This window comes from Mobula birostris, chromosome 15 (assembly GCF_030028105.1).
Source record: "Mobula birostris isolate sMobBir1 chromosome 15, sMobBir1.hap1, whole genome shotgun sequence".
In the NCBI taxonomy this organism is placed as follows: domain Eukaryota; kingdom Metazoa; phylum Chordata; class Chondrichthyes; order Myliobatiformes; family Myliobatidae; genus Mobula; species Mobula birostris.
In genome coordinates, this window is record NC_092384.1 from 37,696,610 (window position 1) to 37,718,263 (window position 21,654).

Genomic DNA, 21,654 nt, shown 5'->3' on the forward strand with positions numbered 1-21,654 from the left:
ATTATCTTGTACACCTCTACCAGGTCACCTCTCTTCCTCCATCGCTCCAAGGAGAAAAGGCCAAGTTCACTCAACCTATTCTCAGAAGGCATGCTCTCCAATCCAGGCAACATCCTTGTAAATCTCCTCTGCACCCTTTCTATGGCTTCCATGTCCTTCCTGTAGTGAGGTGACCAGAACTGAGCACAGTACTCCAAGTGGGGTCTGACCAGGGTCCTAGATAGCTGCAACATTACCTCTCTGTGCTTAAACTCAGTTCCACAATTGATGAAGGCCAATGCACCATACGCCTTCTTAACCATAGAGTAAACCTGCGCAGCTGCTTTGAGTGTCCCATGGACTCAGACCCCAAGATCCCTCTGATCCTCCACACTGCCAAGAGTCTTACCATTAATGCTATATTCTACCATCATATTTGAGCTACCAAAATGAACCACCTTGCACTTATCTGGGTTGAACTCCATCTGCCATTACTCAGCCCAGTTTTGCATCCTATCAATGTCCTGTTGTAACCTCTGACAGCCCTCCACACTACCCACAACACCCCCAACCTCTGGGATACCTTGCATGAACAGCTCTCTTCAGGTCATGCCACAACATCTCAATTGGATTAAGGTCTGGATTGTGATTTGGTCATTCCAAAGCATGAATTTTCTTCTTTTTAAAATATCCTGTTGTTAATTTAGTTCTGCATTTCAGATTATTGTCTTGTTGCATCATCCAACTTCTATTAAGCTTCAGGTGATGGACCAATACCCTGACATTCTCCTGTAAGACACCTTGATACAATTTTGAATTCATTGTTCCCTCAACGACTGCAAACTGTCCAGGCTGAGGCAGCAAAGCAGCCTCAAACCATGATGCTCCTTCCACCATGCTTCAGTTGGGATGAGGTTTTGCTGATCTGTGCAGTGCCCTTTTTCCTCCAAACATAGCAGTGTGCATTTCTGCCAAAAATTCAACTTTTGCATCGTCTGTCTACAGAACATTGTCCCAGAAGCATTTTGGAACATCGAGCCGGTCTTTTGCAAAGTTGAGATGGGCAATAATTTTTTTTTTTTGGAGAGTACTGGTTTCTTTCCATGAATACCATTCTTCTTCAGTGTTTCTCTTATAGTGGACATATGAACATAGACTTTAGTAAGTTCTAGAGATTTTTGCAAGTCTTTTGCTGTTTCCCTTGGGTTCCTTTTCACCACCTTCAGCATTGAACATTGTGCTCTTGCTGTGATCTTTGTAGGATTCCCACTGCTAGGGAGAGTAGTACAGTACTGAATTTCCTCCATTTATAGAGAATTCCTCTTACTGAAGACTTTGTCGCCTTTTCCAACTTCATGCATCTCTACAATTCTTCTTCTAAGGTCCTCTGAAAGTTGCTTTAATTAAGGCATGGTGCATGTAAACAGATCTTTCTTGAGAAGAGCAGGTTCTCACAGTAACCCAACTTTGTACGTCTTTTTTTAATGGGACAGGGCACCTCTACAACCCACACCTCCAATCTCATTTCACTGATTGGAACACCTGACTCCAACTAGCTTTTGTAGAAGGCATTGCCCCAGAGATTCACATACTTTTTTGAGCCTAGACTGTGATTGTTTAAATGGTGTACTCAGTGTTGATGAGAAGTACAATTGTTTGTGGTTTATTGGTTTTGGCAGATTGTGTTTGTCTATTATTGTGACTTAGATGAAGAACAGACCACATTTTACGAGTGATTACTGCAAAAAACTAGGTAATTATAAAGTTTTCACGAACTTTTACTTGCAACTATAAATTTTTACATATTTTTTATATGCACTGTATATATTGGAAACATCAGTCTACAGTGTGCACATAATCGTTGGAGAGCACTGTTGTGTAATCAAACCAGTTTGTCTCACTTTATTTACTCACAGTATTGAAACTGCTTTGCGTTGAAGAACCCATCCCAGGAAAAAAAGTACTAACACAATGTCCAAGGAAAAAGTATCAAACTTTCTCAAAGTCATGTGCTAACTAGCTAACTAAAAGGTATCTGTGCATTTTCCGTGAGACCATTGCCTGCACAATATATAATGGACCCTTTTCTTTACTTTGTATTATTTTGTTTGTTGTAGTTTTAAATATTTTGTCAATACAATTTTGATCTAGGTTTATACTGGTGTGAGTTAAATTATTGCCTTCTGGCAAACAATACATTTGCATGGGTGTGTCAGTATTCACACAAGTAACAGTACTGCTTTCCCTTGAAGGAACTTTCAAACTTAAGTTGTGTGACCAGAATCATATTTACCCTAGACATGTTTACTAACTGGAAGGGGAGGAGGAGAAGATGGCGGTGCGACACAGTGCGCAGCGGACACTCCAGTGAATGATATCTGTTATCTGTCAAGTAGGGTGCCATACATAATACTGATTTGATGGAGACAGACGTGAGAGCACAGAGGAACATCTGGAGAAACTTCTGAAATGCCTTCTTCGCTGCCGTTGCTACTGTGTGATCCAGAATCACCGGAGAAGGGCCTCCGAGTCCTCGGCTTTGCTTGTTGCTTGGCGGCCGGGGCGGGGTCGAAGCGTTCGGCAGAGATGGTGCTCGGTGTCAGAGGGCTGGTCGGAGGCTCAAAGTTTTCAGACGGACTCAGGGTTGGCTGGGGTCAGGTGCTTCCAATGCATCAGCAGTTGTCGGTGCCTGGAGGTTTACGGCAGGGAGAGTTTCTCCCTTTTGCTGGCTGCTATTGGGACCATCGGGAGTCGATCGGAACTTGAGATTTATTTTTACCGTGCCCATGGTCTGCTCTTTATCAAATTATGGTATTGCTTTGCACTGCTGTAACTATATGTTATAATTATGTGATCTTGTTGGTGTTAGTCTTTGGTTTGTCCTGTTTTTTCTGTGATATCACTCTGGAGGAACATTGTGTCATTTCTTAAATGCAAGCATTTCTAAATGACAATAATCTAAAAAAAATGGCCTTTTCATCGTTATCCCCATGCACTGTTGAATTATGTTGCTGTTAGTTTGTATTCATAGTAATAGCCTAACTCATTACGAGCCTATGGTGAGAGGGTTACACAAGTACATAATTTGTTATTCATTTAAATGGTAGTGTGTCTTTTTTATACTTTAACTTTTTCCTTGTAACTTCAGGTAATTTGGCAGCCACTTAATTGGGCCAGAATGTACTGGTCCTGATATGCCCCAAATAACCAGAATCCACTGAACTTTAGAAACACCTTCACATGCTAGGAGCAACCTCATTTTGAAAAGAAGCTGGTTAATTTCTGTTCCAATTTGTTCAGTTGCTTCTTACTGAAACAACTAACTGTCATCAATGAACAGAACCCTCATGATGCAAGTATTCATGGCAATAAATAATTTAGGAGAATTGATCCAGTAGAATTTGAAATAGTTTACAGGTAATTCAAATATTGACGATATTTAAAATACAAAACATACTTCATGCTTGTCCATTTTATTTATTTACAGAAGGATGTGGACATCACTGGCAAGACTACATCTATTGTCTAGAAACTACCCTTGAACTGAAGGACTTCCTTGGTTGTTTCAAATTATGGGCCTCGAATCATGTATAGGCCAATAGTGCGGCACATTTCTTTTTCTGAAGGGAAACCGGACAGGTTTTATAACAAATGTATTGTTTTGTGCACAGCAATACCAAATCCAGGTTTAATTTCTGCCTACAATCTATTATTATTTGCAGAATTATTTAATAACTGGATTTTAAAATTTATACTTCAAGATTTTCCTTTGATATCTAGATGCTCCCAGCAATTCTGTTCATTTATATATTTACTCATAAAAAAAAGAGATTTAATCCCACTCTACAAAGATAGAGAAGCACTAGGAGCAAAATGGAAGAATTATTTGGTGCCATGTTTTGTAGTGCCAATACTGCAGTGCACTTCCTTCAAGCTAAAATACAACACTGTGCTCACAAAGTCATGTTCTGCCTTTTTGAGAATTACATGTATACCAGCCTTAGGGTACTCAGAGGAAGAATATGGGAGATTAATTTTTTAAAAACTAACCTCGTAAAGTCTTTAAACATAGAATTTAATACTAATATCTGTCCTTAATTTTTTAACAATTTCAAAAATGTTTTATAATACCTCCTGTAATCTCGCAAAACGATTAAAATGTGCAATCTAATTAACTGACTGAATCATTACGATTATGCAAAAGAACTTCTCCAAATCAAATCAAAATTAGCAGTACAAGGCACTGACATTTTAATGTGAAGTCAGCCTTGTGATATAGAAAGGACATTGTTTAATTACTGTATATAAGCTCCCTGATACACAAATGAAAAAAATGACCAAACACAGAACGGATATATGAACAGTACTTACAGCAATAATAAAATTCATGGCTTAGACTTAGCAGAAATAATGATAAAACATCTGGTGTTTACATTACATTGGAGAGTGACATCAACTATTGCTGTGATGTGATGCTCAGCATGCAAATCCCAAAATTGTTAATGATCCAGGGAGTTCACAGGCTGCACCTTTGTCCCAATTACTACCACAAAAGTTATGTCAAATTACTTGATCTGAGAAGCATTTAAGCTTTTTACAAACAAGTCTTACTGTTAAAATGTTCTGAACTTCCACCAAGTTGTAATACAAGGTCTATAGATTTTTCATGATATGCCAAACGAAAGTTATTGCTCAGCAAATAGCTGGCCCATGAAACTACATCTAATGCAAACTGTAATTAAGAAGCATGAATAATGAATACTTCAGAAAACTTTATTCTTTGTTTTTGGATTTTTCCTTAATTATCTCTGCATGTTCCAATCTTATTTCACATGTTCTAATCTTGTTGTGGATGGATGTTCTAATCTTATTTCTATGAGGAATTATTGATGTGATGTGCAGCCAGCTTAATGACAGTAAAGCTGCTGGCTGCCTGATATTCCCCCCACTGAGGTCTAACAGTAGAGGTGGAAAGGTTGGCATGGAATCTATACCAAAGCAAATCAATGGATCTTTGAGAATTTTTCTTCATGCTTTACCACTGAGAAAAATTCAAAATGAATATAATTGGTATCATGTGATTTATATTTATATAATCTGCCTTGGACACAGAAACTTCTAAGAAATAACTGAAAATTCACAAAGCATTTTCTGAACCGTCAGAACATCCCACAACAATTCATGATCCTTTGAAGGGCAAATATTTTTGTCCTTTCCAGAGGCAAGTTGTTTTCATTATGCTGGACGACGGATAAGTTCTGGCATCATAAACCAGAGTTTTTGCCTCACCCAGCATCTCAATCCTGCACGTTAAGTGTCAGCCTGATTAAATGATTCAAGATTCTGGTATCAGACTCAAATCCACATGAACCAGAGTGCTATTTCTGTGCTAAGCTTCAGTCAAACAGTTCATAAACAAGCATACAGCTCATTTTACTTTGCTGGTGGACAATAGAGTAAACATTATTTCCACCAAATATAGTCTGCTTTTTCGGTAATTTTTTTTTTAACATCTAAAGCCAGTTCCTTGCCCCACTTTAACAAATGGAAGTGACAGAGAATTGTATTATCATTTTTTAAGCCAGCCATCTCATTTTTCACAAGACGGGATATGGAAGATGTATTAGTGCTGTCGTCGGGCACTGACAATTCAAATGAAGGCATTTGGCACAGTGTAATCAATCAGACAGATTTAGGAAAAAATCCTAAGGGCAGTTTCACAATGGAACCCACCAAACCTCTTCCCCATTTTGCCACTCCTACTTTATAAATCAGCCAGGATTAATTCATCAGTCACTCAAACTTTTAATACCTGTATGTTATTTAAAATAAGTCAACTGATTCCATAGATAGCATTCATTTCCAAATCGCAGTTTAGATACTTTAGTGCAGTGCTGAAGGCAAACTGTTTTGAGATTAGATTAGATTATGAGGACACTCAGTCCTCGTTTATTGTCACTTAGAAATGCATGCATTAAAAAATGATACAATGTTCCTCCAGAATGATATCGCAAAACAAACAGGACAAACCAAGACTAAAACTGACAAAACCACATAATTATAACATATAGTTACAACAGTGCAAAGCAATTCCCTAATTTGATAAAGAGCAGACCATGGGCACTGTAAAAAAGTCTCAAAGTCCCGATCGACTCATCATCTAATGCAGGCGGCAGAAGGGACAAACTCTCCCTGCTATGAACCTCCAAGCGCCAACAACTTGCCGATGCATTGGAAGCACCCGACCGCAGCCGACTCTGAGTCCGTCTGAAAACTTTGAGCCTCCAACCAGCCCCTCCGATACCTCCTCTCCGAGCACCATCCTCTGCCGAGCACTTTGACCCCGCCCCGGCCGCTGAGCAACAAGCAAAGCCGAGGACTCGGGGCCTTCTCCTCCGGAGATTCTGGACCACACAGTAGCAGCAGCAGCAAAGCAGGCATTTCAGAAGTCTCACCAGGTGTTCCTTCGTGCTCTCACGTCCACCTCCATCAAATCAGGATCGTGCACAGCACCCTATTTGACAAATAACAGACATCACCACCGGAGCTGCCGCTGCGAGCTGCGTTGCGCCGCCATCTTCTCCTCCTTCTGAGATGAAGTGGTGGTCCTTGTCTATCTGTGTAAGTGGTTCATATTGACAAACAGATGATAGGCAATATTTGTGTCTCAACTAAACTAACAGATCAACTGATCATTTGATTCACTTGCGTTCTGGTAATCTTTTGCTCCTTACATTACTGTTTACACAAAAGGGACATTTTTCAAAGGTCTTTTTCTCTAGTTTTATAACTATAGTCATACTTTATTTATCCCGGGGGAAATTGGTTTTTGTTACAGTTGCACCATAAATTATAAATAGTAATAAAACCATAAATAGTAAAATAGTAATATGTAAATTATGCCAGGAAATAAGTCCAGGACCAGCCTATTGGCTCAGGGTGTCTGACCCTCCAAGGGAGGAGTTGTAAAGTTTGATGGCCACAGGCAGGAATGACTTCCTATGACGCTCTGTGTTGCATCTCGGTGAAATGAGTCTCTGGCTGAATGTACTCCTGTGCCCACCCAGTACATTATGTAGTGGATGGTAGACATTGACCAAGATGGCACGCAACTTGGACAGCATCCTCTTTTCAGACACCACCCGTCAGAGAGTCCAGTTCCATCCCCACAACATCACTGGCCTTACGAACGAGTTTGTTGTTCTGTTGGTGTCTGCTACCCTCAGCCTGCTGCCCCAGCACACAACAGCAAACATGATAGCACTGGCCACCACAGACTCGTAGAACATCCTCAGCATTGTCTGGCAGATGTTAAAGGACCTCAGTCTCTTCAGGAAATAGAGACGGCTCTGACCCTTCTTGTAGACAGCCTCAGTGTTCTTTGACCAGTCCAGTTTATTGTCAATTCGTATCCCCAGGTATTTGTAATCCTCCACCATACCCACACTGACCCCCTGGATGGAAACAGGGGTCACCGGTACCTTAGCTCTCCTCAGGTCTATCACCAGCTCCTTAGTCTTTTTCACATTAGGCTGCAGATAATTCTGCTCACACCATGTGACAAAGTTTCCTACTGTAGCTCTGTACTCGGCCTCATCTCCCTTGCTGGTGCATCCAACTATGGCAGAGTCATCAGAAAACTTCTGAAGATGACAAGGCTCTGTGCAGTAGTTGAAGTCCGAGGTGTAAACGGTGAAGAGAAAGGGAGACAAGACAGTCCCCTAATTTTGCTTATGATTTTTACATATATACGAGAAAATTTCAGAATGAACACATGCAGACCCCAAAAATTGATGTTGTAATTTCAAAATAATTCAGCATGTACCTGTCATTTCTGAGATTTCTGTCCTCAATGTAGCAAAGTACAGTGGACTCCGGTTATCAGAATCAGATTTAGTATCACCGGCATATGTCACCAAATTTTTTAATTTTGCAGTAGCAGTACCATGAAATACATGATAAATAAATAGAGGAAAAAACTGAGTTCCGGTAAACATACAAACGTATATATTGTATGTCTAATAAATAGTTAGGTTTAAGCAATGCAAAATAACAGAAAAAAAAAGTGGGGTTGTGTTCATGGGTTCAATGTCCATTTAGAAATTAGATGGCAGAGGGAAAGCAGCTGTTCCTGAATCACTGGTGTGTGCCTTCAGGCTTCTGTACTTCCTCCCCAAGAGTAACAGCCTGTGTGGTGGGGATCCTTAATGATGGATCCCACCTTCCTAAGGCACCATCTCTTGAAGATATCTTGGATATTATGGAGGCTGGTACCCATGATTGGGCTCACCAATTTTACTAGTTTCTGCAACTTATTTCGATCTTGTGCAGTAGACCCACCCCATAGCAGACAGTGATGCAGCCAGTCAGAATACTCCCCGTGGTACATTTGTGTAAGTTTGAGTGTTTTAGTTGACAACCCAAGTCTCCTCAAACTCCTAATAAAATATAGCTGCTATGTTGCCTTCTTTATAGCTGTATCAATATGTTTTGTCCAGGTTAGGTCCTCAGCGATATTGACACCCAAGATCTTGAAGGGGTTAACCAAGATTCTGCAAAACAAAGGGTGTACACATTCCTAACGACCCTCTGATACAGAACCCTAGCTCGGAGATCGTCAATTTTATTTACCAGAGGCTGCACGTTTGCCAGCAAGGTAGCTGGTACTGGGAGTCCAAAACTTTTTTTTAAAACACTTCGTCAGACCAGCACATCGACCCCTCTTTTGCGGCAGATTCTTAAATGGGCAGTGTGGCGACCACAGTCTGGTCTATTTCTGTCGGTTTTAAGCAGCGATAGATCGTTCAATCGCATTAGAACTTCATCTCTAACTGTGGACATCATAGATGCAGTTATGGTTCTCAGCCGTAGCAGGCTAAAACAAGAATATTTCACGTTTACCATTGTCTTCAATGAGAGCTGCTGTTAGGGTCATCTGTAATGTTGGTGCCCTGGAAGTTACTTGTGATACAGCAGGACTAGTATATTTTGACTCAAATACATGGCTCCCAAATTAGCCAACGTTTCATAGAAATAGTTAAAAAGATGTAAAATAAACAAACTGTGTAACAAATTATTTAAATGAAATGCAGAACATACTAGAGTACTACCAATACTACTACAGTACTATAGAAGTATGTATCAGTTCCTAATACTTATCAGTAGAGGAATTCATCCACATCCTGTTCTTTTGACTATAAAGGAACAAAATCAGCATAGACACCTCGTGCAGATAATGGACTGCTTTCGTAAGACCATAAGACATAGGAACAGAATTAGGCCATTCAGCCCATCGAGTCCACTCCACCACCATTCCATCATGGCTGATTCTGGATCCCGTTCAACCCCATACACCTGCTGTTCACTATATCCTTTGATGCCCTGACCAATTAGGAAACTGTCAAGTTCTGCTTTAAATATACCCATGGACTTGGCTTCCATCGCAGTCTACGGCAGACATTGCACAGATTCACTACTCTCTGGCTGAAAAAATTCCTCCTTACCTCTGTTCTGAAAGGTCTCCCCTCAATTTTGAAGCTGTGACCTTTTAGAACAGAGGTAAGGAAGAATTTCTAAAGGTAAGTCCTACCGTCCTTCATAGAGTAGAATGACATTTGCAATTTTCCAGTCCTCCGAAACCAGCCCAGTGAATCTAGTGGTCTTTCAAAAAATGAGTGTTTCTTGAAAGATCACTGATCATGCCTCTATAATTTCTTCAGCTACCTCTTTCAGACTCCTCCACTGTAGTCTGTCTGGCTGAGGTAAGTTATCTACCTTGAGACCCTTTATCTTCCTCAGCATCTTCTCCTCAGTAATAGCAACTGCACTCACTTTTGCTCCCTGACACTCACATTTCTGGCATGCTATTGGTATCTTCCACACTTAAAGAGTAACACACAAATACTTACTCACTTCTTATTAATATTACCCTGGGTGCTGTAGTTTCCTCCATCTCCAGATATGTCAATTGTTAGGTGAATTGCCTACTGTAAATTTCTCCGAGTGAAAGGAACTAGTGGGAGAAACAAGGTGTGTGGGGGGGGAGAGAGGGGGGAGAGGGGGGGGAGAGAGGGGGGAGAGAGGGGGGAGAGAGGGGGGGAGAGAGGGGGGGAGAGAGGGGGGGAGAGAGGGGGTGAGAGAGGGGGTGAGAGAGGGGGTGAGAGAGGGGGGGAGAGAGGGGGGGAGAGAGGGGGGGAGAGAGGGGGGGAGAGAGGGGGGGAGAAGAAAAGTGGAAGAAAGGTGATTGCTCTGTGGGTCTTTGTGAGAGACTCCATGGGTTGAATGGACTCTTGCATCATGAGGGAATACCAGAAAATGACAAAGCATACACAGTTATAGCATAAGACACAGAAGCAGAATTATGCCATTCAGCCCATTGAGTCTGCTATACCATTCCATCCTGGCTGATTTATTATCAATGTCCTGACTAGTCAGGAACCTATCTCCACTTTAAACATACCCGATGACTCGGCCTGCATAGCTGTCATTCTCCTGCTTTCCTGCTCAAAATTAAGTGAAAAAGATCACCATTTAATGTGCTAGATTGAAACAACTCGGACATCAGCCATTGTCCTTCCATCATTAAACTTGCTAAAGTTTGATCTAATGTACAATAAATCCAGAACTCAAAATGAACAGGAACTTAAAGACAAATAAGATAAATATTTACTGCAAAACCACATGAACATCACTAACATTTCAATGGTATTTGGTAGACAAAGTTAGATAAAGGGTACAAAAAAGCACTAATTAATCTACTATCGCCTAACATGATCAAATTAACACATTCCAGTTGCAATATGAAGAACTAAATTACAGCACTAAGAAAAGAAAATCTGGAAAAATGCCATTTTGGAAGTTCTGAACTAGTCTGAGAAGTCTTTTACTTCCAAGTTCCCACTCTGCTTAAAGATCTCAGATAATTAGTGCTCAAACTTTAAAACTCTACATTTTCTCTCACAACTGCCCTTTCTCAAAATTTGTCCCTTTTTCTTTCGCAGGCACCATCATGAGGATAAATTCTGCATGTGCATGGTCCAAATGATGAATTGACATATGGGAGACAAGATTTTAAAAGAGACAATTGCCATTGATTAGTGAAGGCAAAATACATGGTATATTTTCTTCCATCTGACACAACTGTTCTGCTGTGTTTCCTGTGATTAACCGAGGCCAGACCTCCAGTTTTTTTTAACCCCCCCCCCACAAAACATCAGAGAGAAACAGTCTATTTGTCAAATAATGCACCAAGAACACAAACATTGTTTGCACCTATGGCAAGTACAGATCTACTGAATTATTTCGTGAAATATGTAGGGTTAAATTAGTTTCTGAAGTATGTAGGATTAAATTATACATGATAACAAATCATTAAAAGCAGTAGTTTGTAAAAGATCAAGAGACAATAACCAACTTGATATGTGTGAATTAACAGCTATGACATCACATACAGTACATTAGTTAAAAATGGACTTGAATGAAAAAATATCTAAAGTCTGAAATCAGCAATTCAAGCGCACATTACAACCATACTTATTTCAAACCACAATACATTCAGATTATTTTAATAAATTGATAAAATATGTATTAGCTACCTTATGTAAGCAGGTGTCCACTACCCAGTTGCAGACTTTTTCAAGGTCATCCGTTACCACAAGTCTAGATCTAGCAAACTCACAGAGCTCCTCATTCGACATCACATCTCAGATGCCATCACAAGCCAGTATAATAAACTCATCTTCTACTCCAAGAATCTCATACACGTCAGGTTCTGGTGATGTTCCTCAGCTGCTCTGTAGGCCCTTTCCCATCGACACACTTGTAATCATAGTCCCCCAGGGCTCTTGACACAGCCAGTGATCATACAATCCTTTCAACGATTGTATCCTCCAAGTCTTCGTTTTCATTGTAATACTCAAGATGAATGTCGATACCGTCAAAATCTTCATAGTTCCTAACTTGTTGAAGAAGTGAAATTGTTTTATTTTCACTCTCAGCATTTTTTGGCATCTCCAAGCCTGAATGCTTGAAACTGCAGAGAGCAAACAGTTCTGAATTGTCCTACCGATAAGCTCATGCTAACTATCAGTAACAAAAATCTCTGCTTTTTGAACACAGACACAACTGACACAATTTAATAACTGTTTGCTCTAAGCATGGTGTAGTGTCTAATGGCCACGCAAGTACATGCAACTGACGCTAGTTATAAACTGTTTATCAATAGTCTCCTGCCCCAATTAGGCAGCATAGTGTCCCAAATAAACCATGGGAGTCCCAGCCACATTCTTGATCAGTCTTTGTTCTTTAAGAGTTGTCCCAAATAAGTGGCTGTCCTGATTAACCAATGGCCCCAATAAATGGAATCCACTGTATATCGTATGTATGGCGCGGGGCCAAGTGGTTAGGGTGTTGGACTAGTAATCTGAAGGTCGTGGGTTCGAGCCTCGGCCAAGGCAGTGTGCGTGTCCTGGAGCAAGGCACTTAACCACACATTGCTCCAGTCTACCCACCTGAGAATGGGTACCAGCAAAATGCTGGGTGTTAACCTCGCGATAGACTGGTGTCCTATCCGGGGGCGGGGGGGGGGGGGGGAAGAGTCTCGTACTCTCAGTCATTTCACGCCACGGAAACTGGCATAAGCACCGGCCTGATGGGCCACAGGCTCGGGACAGACTTTAAAAAATTGTATATCAGCAGTGTAAAATCAACAGAATTAACAGTAGAAGAATACCGCAGAACCGCTGATTCTACACGTGAACAGGATTATGCAATGAATAGGAAGCCATAGAAACTATGGTTTGACAATGTAAAGCATTGAGAAAATCCCTACATAGATGTCTGCACACCTGTGCAATACTTAACAGAAGGGAGCATATTGAAAAAGATATAGCAAACTATCTAATGAATTAAATTTGGTAGCTGAGCGACACAACCCCAAAAATTGAATTAATGATAAAAACTGTGTATGATTTGTGGCCAATGTACTAAGCTTCCTTAAGGCAGATGAAACCTTAGAAATAATGTAGCACAGATCCATGACTGACAAGTGGGCAGACATGAAATAAGTTTCTAGGAGTTAGATTGCTACTTGGTTATAATAAAAAAAAGTACTGAAGGGATACATGTAATGCAAATATTTTCCACTTGTAGTCACAGATTACTCAACAAATTAAACTAGTTTCTTCATGTTATATGCTCCTTTTCTAAATAAAAAAAACTATATCCCACTTAGATCCAAATTATGATGGCACCAAGTTCTAATTGAACTACCTCCATTCTTCGGAAATGGTTATCAAAATTTACCAACGGAAATAGTAAAATTAGGTGTTAACAAGTGTTTCAAGTTTTAAAGAATTTACTTTTAATCTTTATTAAAGATTATGGAATTAAGTTCCATCAGCCACAAAGTTCACTTGAAATGCAACATGAAAAAATTAAAATTCAACTTAAGTCCTACATGCACAGACACACATAAATTTTTAAGAGATTGCTCACCTGCAGAAATGGCCAATTCTATATTGTCATTGAACTTTCTCAAGCATAGAATACAGATATCCAATAAACCTTCTTTGTTGAAGACAGACACTGCCTTGCTGCTGCTTTCACTTAAAAGATAAAAGGAAAATGTCTGATTACATTACATTTATTTAGCTGAGACTCCTTCATATCTGCATTGAAATCAATCACCGAATCAAACCAGGATTTACAAAATTACGCACCTTATCATCAGGCATATTTGTTTCTGATATAACACAACTGTACTAACAAAATGCCAAATTATTCAACAGAAAATTATGTGCAGCAAAATAATTTGTACATTCATAAAAATTAAAGACACTTTCGGAGCAAGTATCTAATCTCAGAAGCAATAATCCTCGCTGAACCGACAGAAAATTATGCAGGATAGGAGACCGTGGATGCAGGCTGACAGTGGATAAGAGACTACAGACATAGCTTTCCCAGTAGATATCGATAACTGCTTGTCTCCTGGGATGGAGAAAGTTAGTTCCCGAAAGAGAGGGTAAGAGGCCAGAAGGAGATGAATAAGTGCTGGAGATAGGAGAAGAGGTTGTCAGTGGAGGTGAGCAAGCCTTAGGCAGGGAGGCAAAGGCAGCAGAAGTACTCAACCTGTAAATCTCCAAGATTCGAGTACTTGGGTTCAAGCTGAGGTCTCTGCCAAGGGGGTCAGGGGAATAGTGAAGCAGGGGTCAGAGACAAAGTGAAATGTGGGGTCGGAGGAAAGGAATTGGAGACTTCAAAGGCAAAGGAGTCAGCAGAAGGGAGGTTAGAGGAGAGGGATGGGGGTGAGGTGAAGGGGTGGGGGGGACGAGGAGAAAGAGTGAGGAGGCCCATGTGGAGCGTTGGGACCTGGGCCTACAGCCAAGCAGGAGAGCGAGAAACCAGTTGGCAACCAGTCAGGAAGCAATACTTTGTGGGTTCTGTGTTAGAGCAGTACACATCAAAGCCAAACTTCCGCCACAACTCAAATATTCCATTGGGTTGTTTCAAATATGCCCAGTGCAAAAACATAGATGTGAAACCTATGAGTACACTACCCACAATTTTCTATCAGTTGCAATAAATGGAGGTAAATAATTATCAGTGCACCCACTATTTTCTGATCCACTCTCACTGTTGGATACATATCTTTGTTCACACACTTCAGGGTAGTTGTTACGAACTACATGTAATTTATTAGAGTGCATGTTCGTACAGTAAATAAAATTGTCACCAAATATTATCACTGACATCAAAATCACCTTTTCTTCTTACCTGTAATGATTTAGTGATAACAAGACTAAATTATCAAGCAATTCTGCATTAAAAAGTTTACAGCAGTTACTCAGAAAACTTGTGTAAGATAAATAATGAACTTACCACAAATTCCAAAGAAGATGGATAGCCTCATTGGACACATCCTCTATATAGTTTTTATCAGAACCTTGTATTTTTTGAGGATTTACCATATTAGAATTTAATTCTGTACAGCACTGCCAACACAAAAAAAAACAAATCTAATAGAGTTTTGCACAGCACAGAGCAAACTTTTATAATGTAGCATGATTTCAATAGATTTAAACTATATTTTGAACCAAAGAACAAACTCCCTGACAGTTCTCCACAAAATGCTTTTCCATTCCCAATGCATAGACATGACAAACACCACCTTCCTGGCAGCATTGTCATGAATTTTGAGTAACATTCTTTATAACTTTATTTACTTATTTGGCAATAGAGTGCAGAGTAGCCCCTTGAATCACCCTACCCCAGCAACCCCACAACCCCATTAACCCTAATCTAATCACAGGACAGTTTACAATGGTCAATTAACCTACTAACTGGTATCTCTTTAGACTGTGGGAGGAAACTGGAGCACCTGGGGAAAATCCACACATTCCACAGGGAGAACGCACAGACTCCTTACAGAGAATGCCAGAATTGAACTCTGCCAACCGCTGCACAACCATGGCACCCTTGAATATCACTGAACATCCTGATCAACGTATCTTGAATATCAACAGAATAAGACCACCCCATGGAAACAAAATTACAGAAAAAAAAAAACAAACTGCCGCATTAGGATTTATTTTTTGCATTAAGGCTTACCTCCCGCAACAGCGCAGTAAGGGGTGTCAAAACATCTTGCTTCACCATCTCATCACAAACATCGTATCCTCCACAAGCACTAAGATTTCTGTCATGAATAAACAAGTCTTGTTATGCGCTCTATTGCATATAACCCTTTTCACTTCGTCAATAATTAAAATATTTCTCCTCTTCCCTTTGGAAATTCTCCATGTCTGATGGACTGCATGAATGCAATGAAGTTGACAATCATCATTCCTTTAAGATTTAAAAAGTTGACCAATGGTTCAGAAGAAAGAAACTGTAACTTTTAACTGTTTCACTTAAAATCTTAACATTCTAACTAGATTAAATTGTATCGCCTTTTCAAAATAAATCTGCCTGATACTTGAAGAAGATTAAAACGTTCAGCACTAACCTGAGTGCACCTGCAGCTGTCTCCCTGACAGCAACACTTGGATCAAGCAGCATAGGTCCCAAACATCGAATGGCATCTTTTTGCAAAAATGAGGGGATCACCTTTTTCTCCTGGACGAGTTTTGAAATGCTTGCACATGCAAATTCCCGAATATCAGCCGACCCGTTCTGTAACTGTACACAAGTGGAATTTTAAGTTGGCGCAGCAGAAACCATAAATTATTTTTACAGCTGCTTACACAATCCATAGAAATATTGCGAATTTTCTCTGGATATTTTCTAATCCAATATTCAAAGTAGTTTTGTTCCTCTTTTGAAACTGAAGTAAACCAGTATTAGTTAACAATCCTTCACTTTTAAAAGAAACTATTCAATGAAAATCACACTGACAGCAATAAATTCATATAATTACAACTTAACATTGATTAACCTTTACACAGGATTTCTTTTAATTTTGGTGTTGTAGACCAGGTTAACAAAATACTCCTCAGCCTGCAAAAGATCATCAAACCCTAAATCTACTTTTTAGGCATTTGCTTCTCAGGAACGTTGAGAAAGAATTGAGGTAGCTTTAGATTAATCAAAAAGAAATCTAAATTTTTTTTTCAGCCCTGCCTCAGCATTATCTGAACACCAAGGTTTGTTTGTACCAGCATTGTAAACTTGCAAATGAGTTGGTGTGTGAGACTCAGACACCTCCTCTGAATTGTTTAAAATATTTGGCGATGAAAATGTTCAGAATTTAATTCCACAGTGAAACATGAAGCCATTGAGCCTATAAATTCTAAGTGCAATCCCATTTCTTCCTTCTCCTTATTTTTCTGTACTCCTGCAACTTATTCTCTCCAACACATACTTATAAACTTCCCTTCAAATAATTTGCCATTAATTTACACTAAAGGGTAAATTATAGTAGTCAATGAAACTATCTTGACTCAAGGATGTCTGATGAAAAGTGACATACATGGTCAGGGAGGGAACGTGCAAACTCTACAAAGAAGGCATTCAAGGTCAGGGTTGAACCAGAATGCACACAGCTATGAGGCAGTAGCACAAACTTCCACCACCTTGCTAAGCTTCACATTGAAAACTTTCTATCTCTATCTTCAAAACCAAAAATTACAATTATTCTATTAATGGATTTCAGTAATGCCCAAATTTAGACACTTGCATTTTACTGATGCTGGGTGCGTGTTATCCAACACTGCTCCTATTCCATCACCCCTTCTCAGAGACTCCAATTGTGAAAACGTGAAAACATTTTCAAAACGAAGGCAAATTGGCAACTGTTACGTAAACCTTTACCCTGATTCATTAGATTATAAAAGAGGGTAATCAGAAATTAATCTGCTTAAGGCAAGACGAACAACTGGTAGAATAAAATGTGTTAACTATTTTTGCTTTCCATTATTCTGCAGTCAGTAACTTGATTTCAAGTTATGTTTAATTGGAACAACTCCACCATGGAGGTCTGAGAAGTTCTTCTTTAAAGATGCATTTATTATTTGTAGCTCACACTGACATCCATTATACTTTATACTTTATTGTCGCCAAACAATTGATACTAGAACGTACAATCATCACAGCAATATTTGATTCTGCGCTTCCCACCCCCGGATTACAAATATTAAATATTAAAAATAGTAAAAATCAGTAAATATAGAAATTTAAATTATAAATCATAAATAGAAAATAGAAAAATGGAAAGTAAGGTAGTGCAAAAAAACCGAGAGGCAGGTCCGGATATTTGGAGAGTATAGCCCAGATCCGGGTCAGGATCCATTCAGCAGTCTTATCACAGTTGGAAAGAAGCTGTTCCCAAATCTGGCCGTACAAGTCTTCAAGCTCCTGAGCCTTTTCCCGGAAGGAAGAGGGACGAAAAGTGTGTTGGCTGGGTGAGTCGTGTCTGATTATCCTGGCAGCACTGCTCTGACAGCGTGCGGTGTAAAGTGAGTCCAAGGACGGAAGATTGGTTTGTGTGATGTGCTGCGCTGTGTTCATGATGTTCTGCAGCTTCTTTCGGTCTTCGACAGGACAACTTCCATACCAGGTTATGATGCACCCTAGAAGAATGCTTTCTACGGTGCATCTATAAAAATTAGTGAGGGTTTTAGGGGACAGGCCAAATTTCTTTAGTTTTCTCAGGAAGTAAAGGCGCTGGTGGGCCTTCTTGGCAGTGAACTCTGCTTGGTTGGACCAAGTCAGGTCAGTTGTGATATTGACCCCGAGGAACTTAAAGCTTTTGACCTGTTCCACTTGCGCACCACCGATATAAATTGAAATATATAAATATATACTCCTTCTGAAGTCAACAACCAATTCCTTCCTCTTGCTGACATTGAGGGATAGGTTATTGTCTTCTTACCATGCCACCAGGTTCTTAATTTCCTCTCTGTACTCAAACTCATCATTACCTGAGATACGGCCTACAATTGTTGTGTCATCAGCAAACTTATATATTGAGTTTGATGGAAACTTGGCTTTGTAGAAGAACATTATCTGATTGCATTTCCCCCCCAACTTGTAACTCAAAGATTTCTAGTTCACTGCTTAAACTTAACCCTTCTTTGTGATGTTTCTGCCCAACCTCATGCTAACACAGACCCCAGCAACTTCAGGATCAGCCCATTGGCACTGTGTAGCTTTATTAGAAACATAGAAAACCTACAGCACATACAGGCCCTTTAGCCTACAATGCTGTGCTGAACATGTACTTACTTTAGAAATTACCTAAGGTTACCCATAGCCCTCTATTTTTCAAAGGTCCATGTACCTATCCAGGAGCCTATCCAGAAGGGGAAATCATTCTTGACTAATCTTCTGGAATTTTTCGGGGATGTAACTATGAAAATGGACAAGGGAGAGCCAGAGGATGCAGTGTACCTGGACTTTCAGAAAGCCTTTGATAAAAAGTCCCACATAGGAGGTTAGTGGGCAAAATTAGGGCACATGGTATTTGGGGCAGAGTACTGACATGGATTGAAAATTGGCTGGCTGACAGAAAACAAAGAGTAGCGATTAATGGGTCCCTTTCGGAATGGTAGGCGGTGACCAGTGGGGTACCGCAGCTGTTTACAATTTTTATAAATGATTTAGATTTGGGAATTAAAAGTAACATTAGCAAATTTGCCAATGACACAAAGTTGGGTGGCAGTGTGAAATGTGAGGAGGATATTATGAGAATGCAGGGTGACTTGGACAGACTGGGTGAGTGGGCAGATGCAGTTTAATGTGGATAAATGTGAGGTTATCCACTTTGGTGGTAAGAACAGGAAGGCAGATTATTATCTAAATGGAGTCAAGTTAGGAAAAGGGGAAGTACAACGAGATCTAGGTGTTCTTGTACATCAGTCACTGAAAGCAAGCATGCAAGTACAGCAGCCTGTGAAGAAAGCTAATGGCATGCTGGCCTTCATAACAAGGAGAATTGAGTATAAGAGCAAAGAGGTCCTTCTGCAGCTGTACAGGGCCCTGGTGAGACCACACCAGGAGTACTGTGTGCAGTTTTGGTCTCCAAATTTGAGGAAGGACATTCTTGCTATTGAGGGAGTGCAGCGCAGGTTCACAAGGTTAATTCCCAAGATGGCAGGACTGTCGTATGTCGAAAGATTGGAGCGACTGGGCTTGCATACTCTGGAATTTAGAAGGCTGAGAGGGGATCTTATTGAAACATATATTATTAAGGGATTGGACACACTGGAGGCGGGAAGCATGTTCCCACTGATGGGTGAGTCCAGAACCAGAGGCCACAGTTTAAGAATAAGGGGTAGGCCATTTAGAACGGAGTTGAGGAAAAACTTTTCCACCCAGAGAGTGGTGGATATATGAAATGCTCTGCCCCAGAAGGCTGTGGAGGCCAAGTCTCTGGATGCTTTCAAGAAAGAGGTGGATAGAGCTCTTAAACATAGCAGAATCAAAGGTTATGGGGATAAGGCAGGAACTAAGTACTGATTGTGGATGATCAGACATGATCCTCCACACTGCCAAGAGTCTTACCATTAATAGTATATTCTGCCATCATATCTGACCTACCAAAATGAACCACCTCACACTTCTCAGGGTTGAACTCCATTTGCCACTTCTCAGCCCAGTTTTGCATCCTATTGATGTCCCGCTGTAACCTGACAGCTCTCCACACTATCCACAACACCCCCAACCTTTGTTAGCAAATTTACTAACCTATCCCTCCACTTCCTCATGCAAGTCATTTATAAAAATCATGAAGAGAAGGGGTCCCAGAACAGATCCCCGAAGCACACCACTGGTCACTGACCTCCATGCAGAATATGACCCATCTACAACCACTCCTTGCCTTCTGTAGGCAAACCAATTCTGGATCCACAAAGCAAGTTTCCCTTGGATCCCATGCATCCTTACTTTCTCAATAAGCCTTGCATGGGGCATCTTATTAAATGCCTTGATGAAACCCATATACACTACATCTACTGCTCTACCTTCATCAATGTGTTGAATCACATCCTCAAAAGATTCAATCAGGCTCGTAAGGCACGACCTGCCTTTGACAAAGCCATGCTGACTATTGCTGATTATATTATGTCTCTCCAAATGTTCATAAGTCCTGCCTTTCAGGATCTTCTCCATCAACTTTTTTTTTGTTGTAATTTTGTCCTCTGAAATCATCGTCGAAAATGATGCTTTTTGTCATGTTTGTACTGACCGAAATAAACTTCTTTCAGTCATTCATTCATCTTACCAATCACTGAAGTAAGACTCACTGCTTGAATAAGGGAACAACATCTGCAACCCTCCAATCCTCCAGAATCTCTCTCGTCCCCACTGATGATGCGAAGATCATTGCCAGAGGCTCAGCAATCTCCTCCCTCGCCTCCCACAATAGCCTGGGATATATCTTGTCCGGTCCCAGTGACTTATCCAACTTGATGCTTTCCAAAAGCTCCAGCAATCCTCTTTCTTAATGTCTACATGCTCAAGCTTTTCAGTCCACTATAAGTCATCTCTACAATCGCCAAGGTCCTTTTCCATAATGAATACTGAAGCAAAGTATTCATTAAGTACCTCCGCTATTTCCTCCGGTTCCATACATACTTTTCCACTGTCATACTTGATTGGTCTTATTTTCTCACATCTTATCCTATTGTTCTTCACTTACTTGTAGAATGTCTTGGGGGTTTTCCTTAATCCTGCTTGCCAAAGCCTTCTCAAGGCCCCTTCTGGCTCTCCTAATTTCATTCTTAAGCTCCTTCCTGCTAGCCTTATAATCTTCTAGATCTCTATCATTACCTAGTTTTTTGAACCTTTCGTAAGCTTTTCTTTTCTTCTTGACTAGAGTTTCAACAGCCTTCATACACCATGGTTCCTGTAACCTACCATCCTTTCTGTCTCATTGGAATGTACCTATGCAGAACACCACACAAATATCCCCTGAATATTTGCCACACTTCTTCCGTACATTTCCGAGAACATCTGTTCCCTATTTATGCTTCCACGTTCCTGCCTGATAACTTCATATTTCCCCTTACTCCAATTAAACGGTTTTCTAACTTGTCTGTTTCTATCCCTCTCCAATGCTATAGTAAAGGAGACAGAATTGTGATCACTATCTCCAAAATACTCTCCTACTGAGAGACCTGACACCTGGCCAGGTTCATTTCCCAATACCAGATCAAGTACAGCCTCTCCTCTTGTAGGCTT

General features: G+C 40.3%; 1 protein-coding gene across 2 annotated transcripts in view; it reads right to left on the reverse strand.

Moving 5' to 3' along the window:
• The window catches only part of heatr3 (HEAT repeat containing 3), a 59,318-nt gene that overhangs the window by 36,473 nt on the left and 1,191 nt on the right, over nt 1–21,654 (reverse strand). Inside the window, exons 2-5 of one of the 2 annotated variants that reach the window (XM_072279601.1) lie at nt 15,983–16,155; nt 15,586–15,673; nt 14,857–14,969; nt 13,474–13,583 (exon numbers count right to left, since the gene is read on the reverse strand). In XM_072279601.1, coding sequence (XP_072135702.1) covers nt 13,474–13,583; nt 14,857–14,969; nt 15,586–15,673; nt 15,983–16,155 — 484 coding nt within the window. Of the gene's footprint in view, nt 1–11,573; nt 11,841–13,473; nt 13,584–14,856; nt 14,970–15,585; nt 15,674–15,982; nt 16,156–21,654 lie in introns of those variants that run through there. The other variant, XM_072279602.1, reaches the window with a different exon arrangement.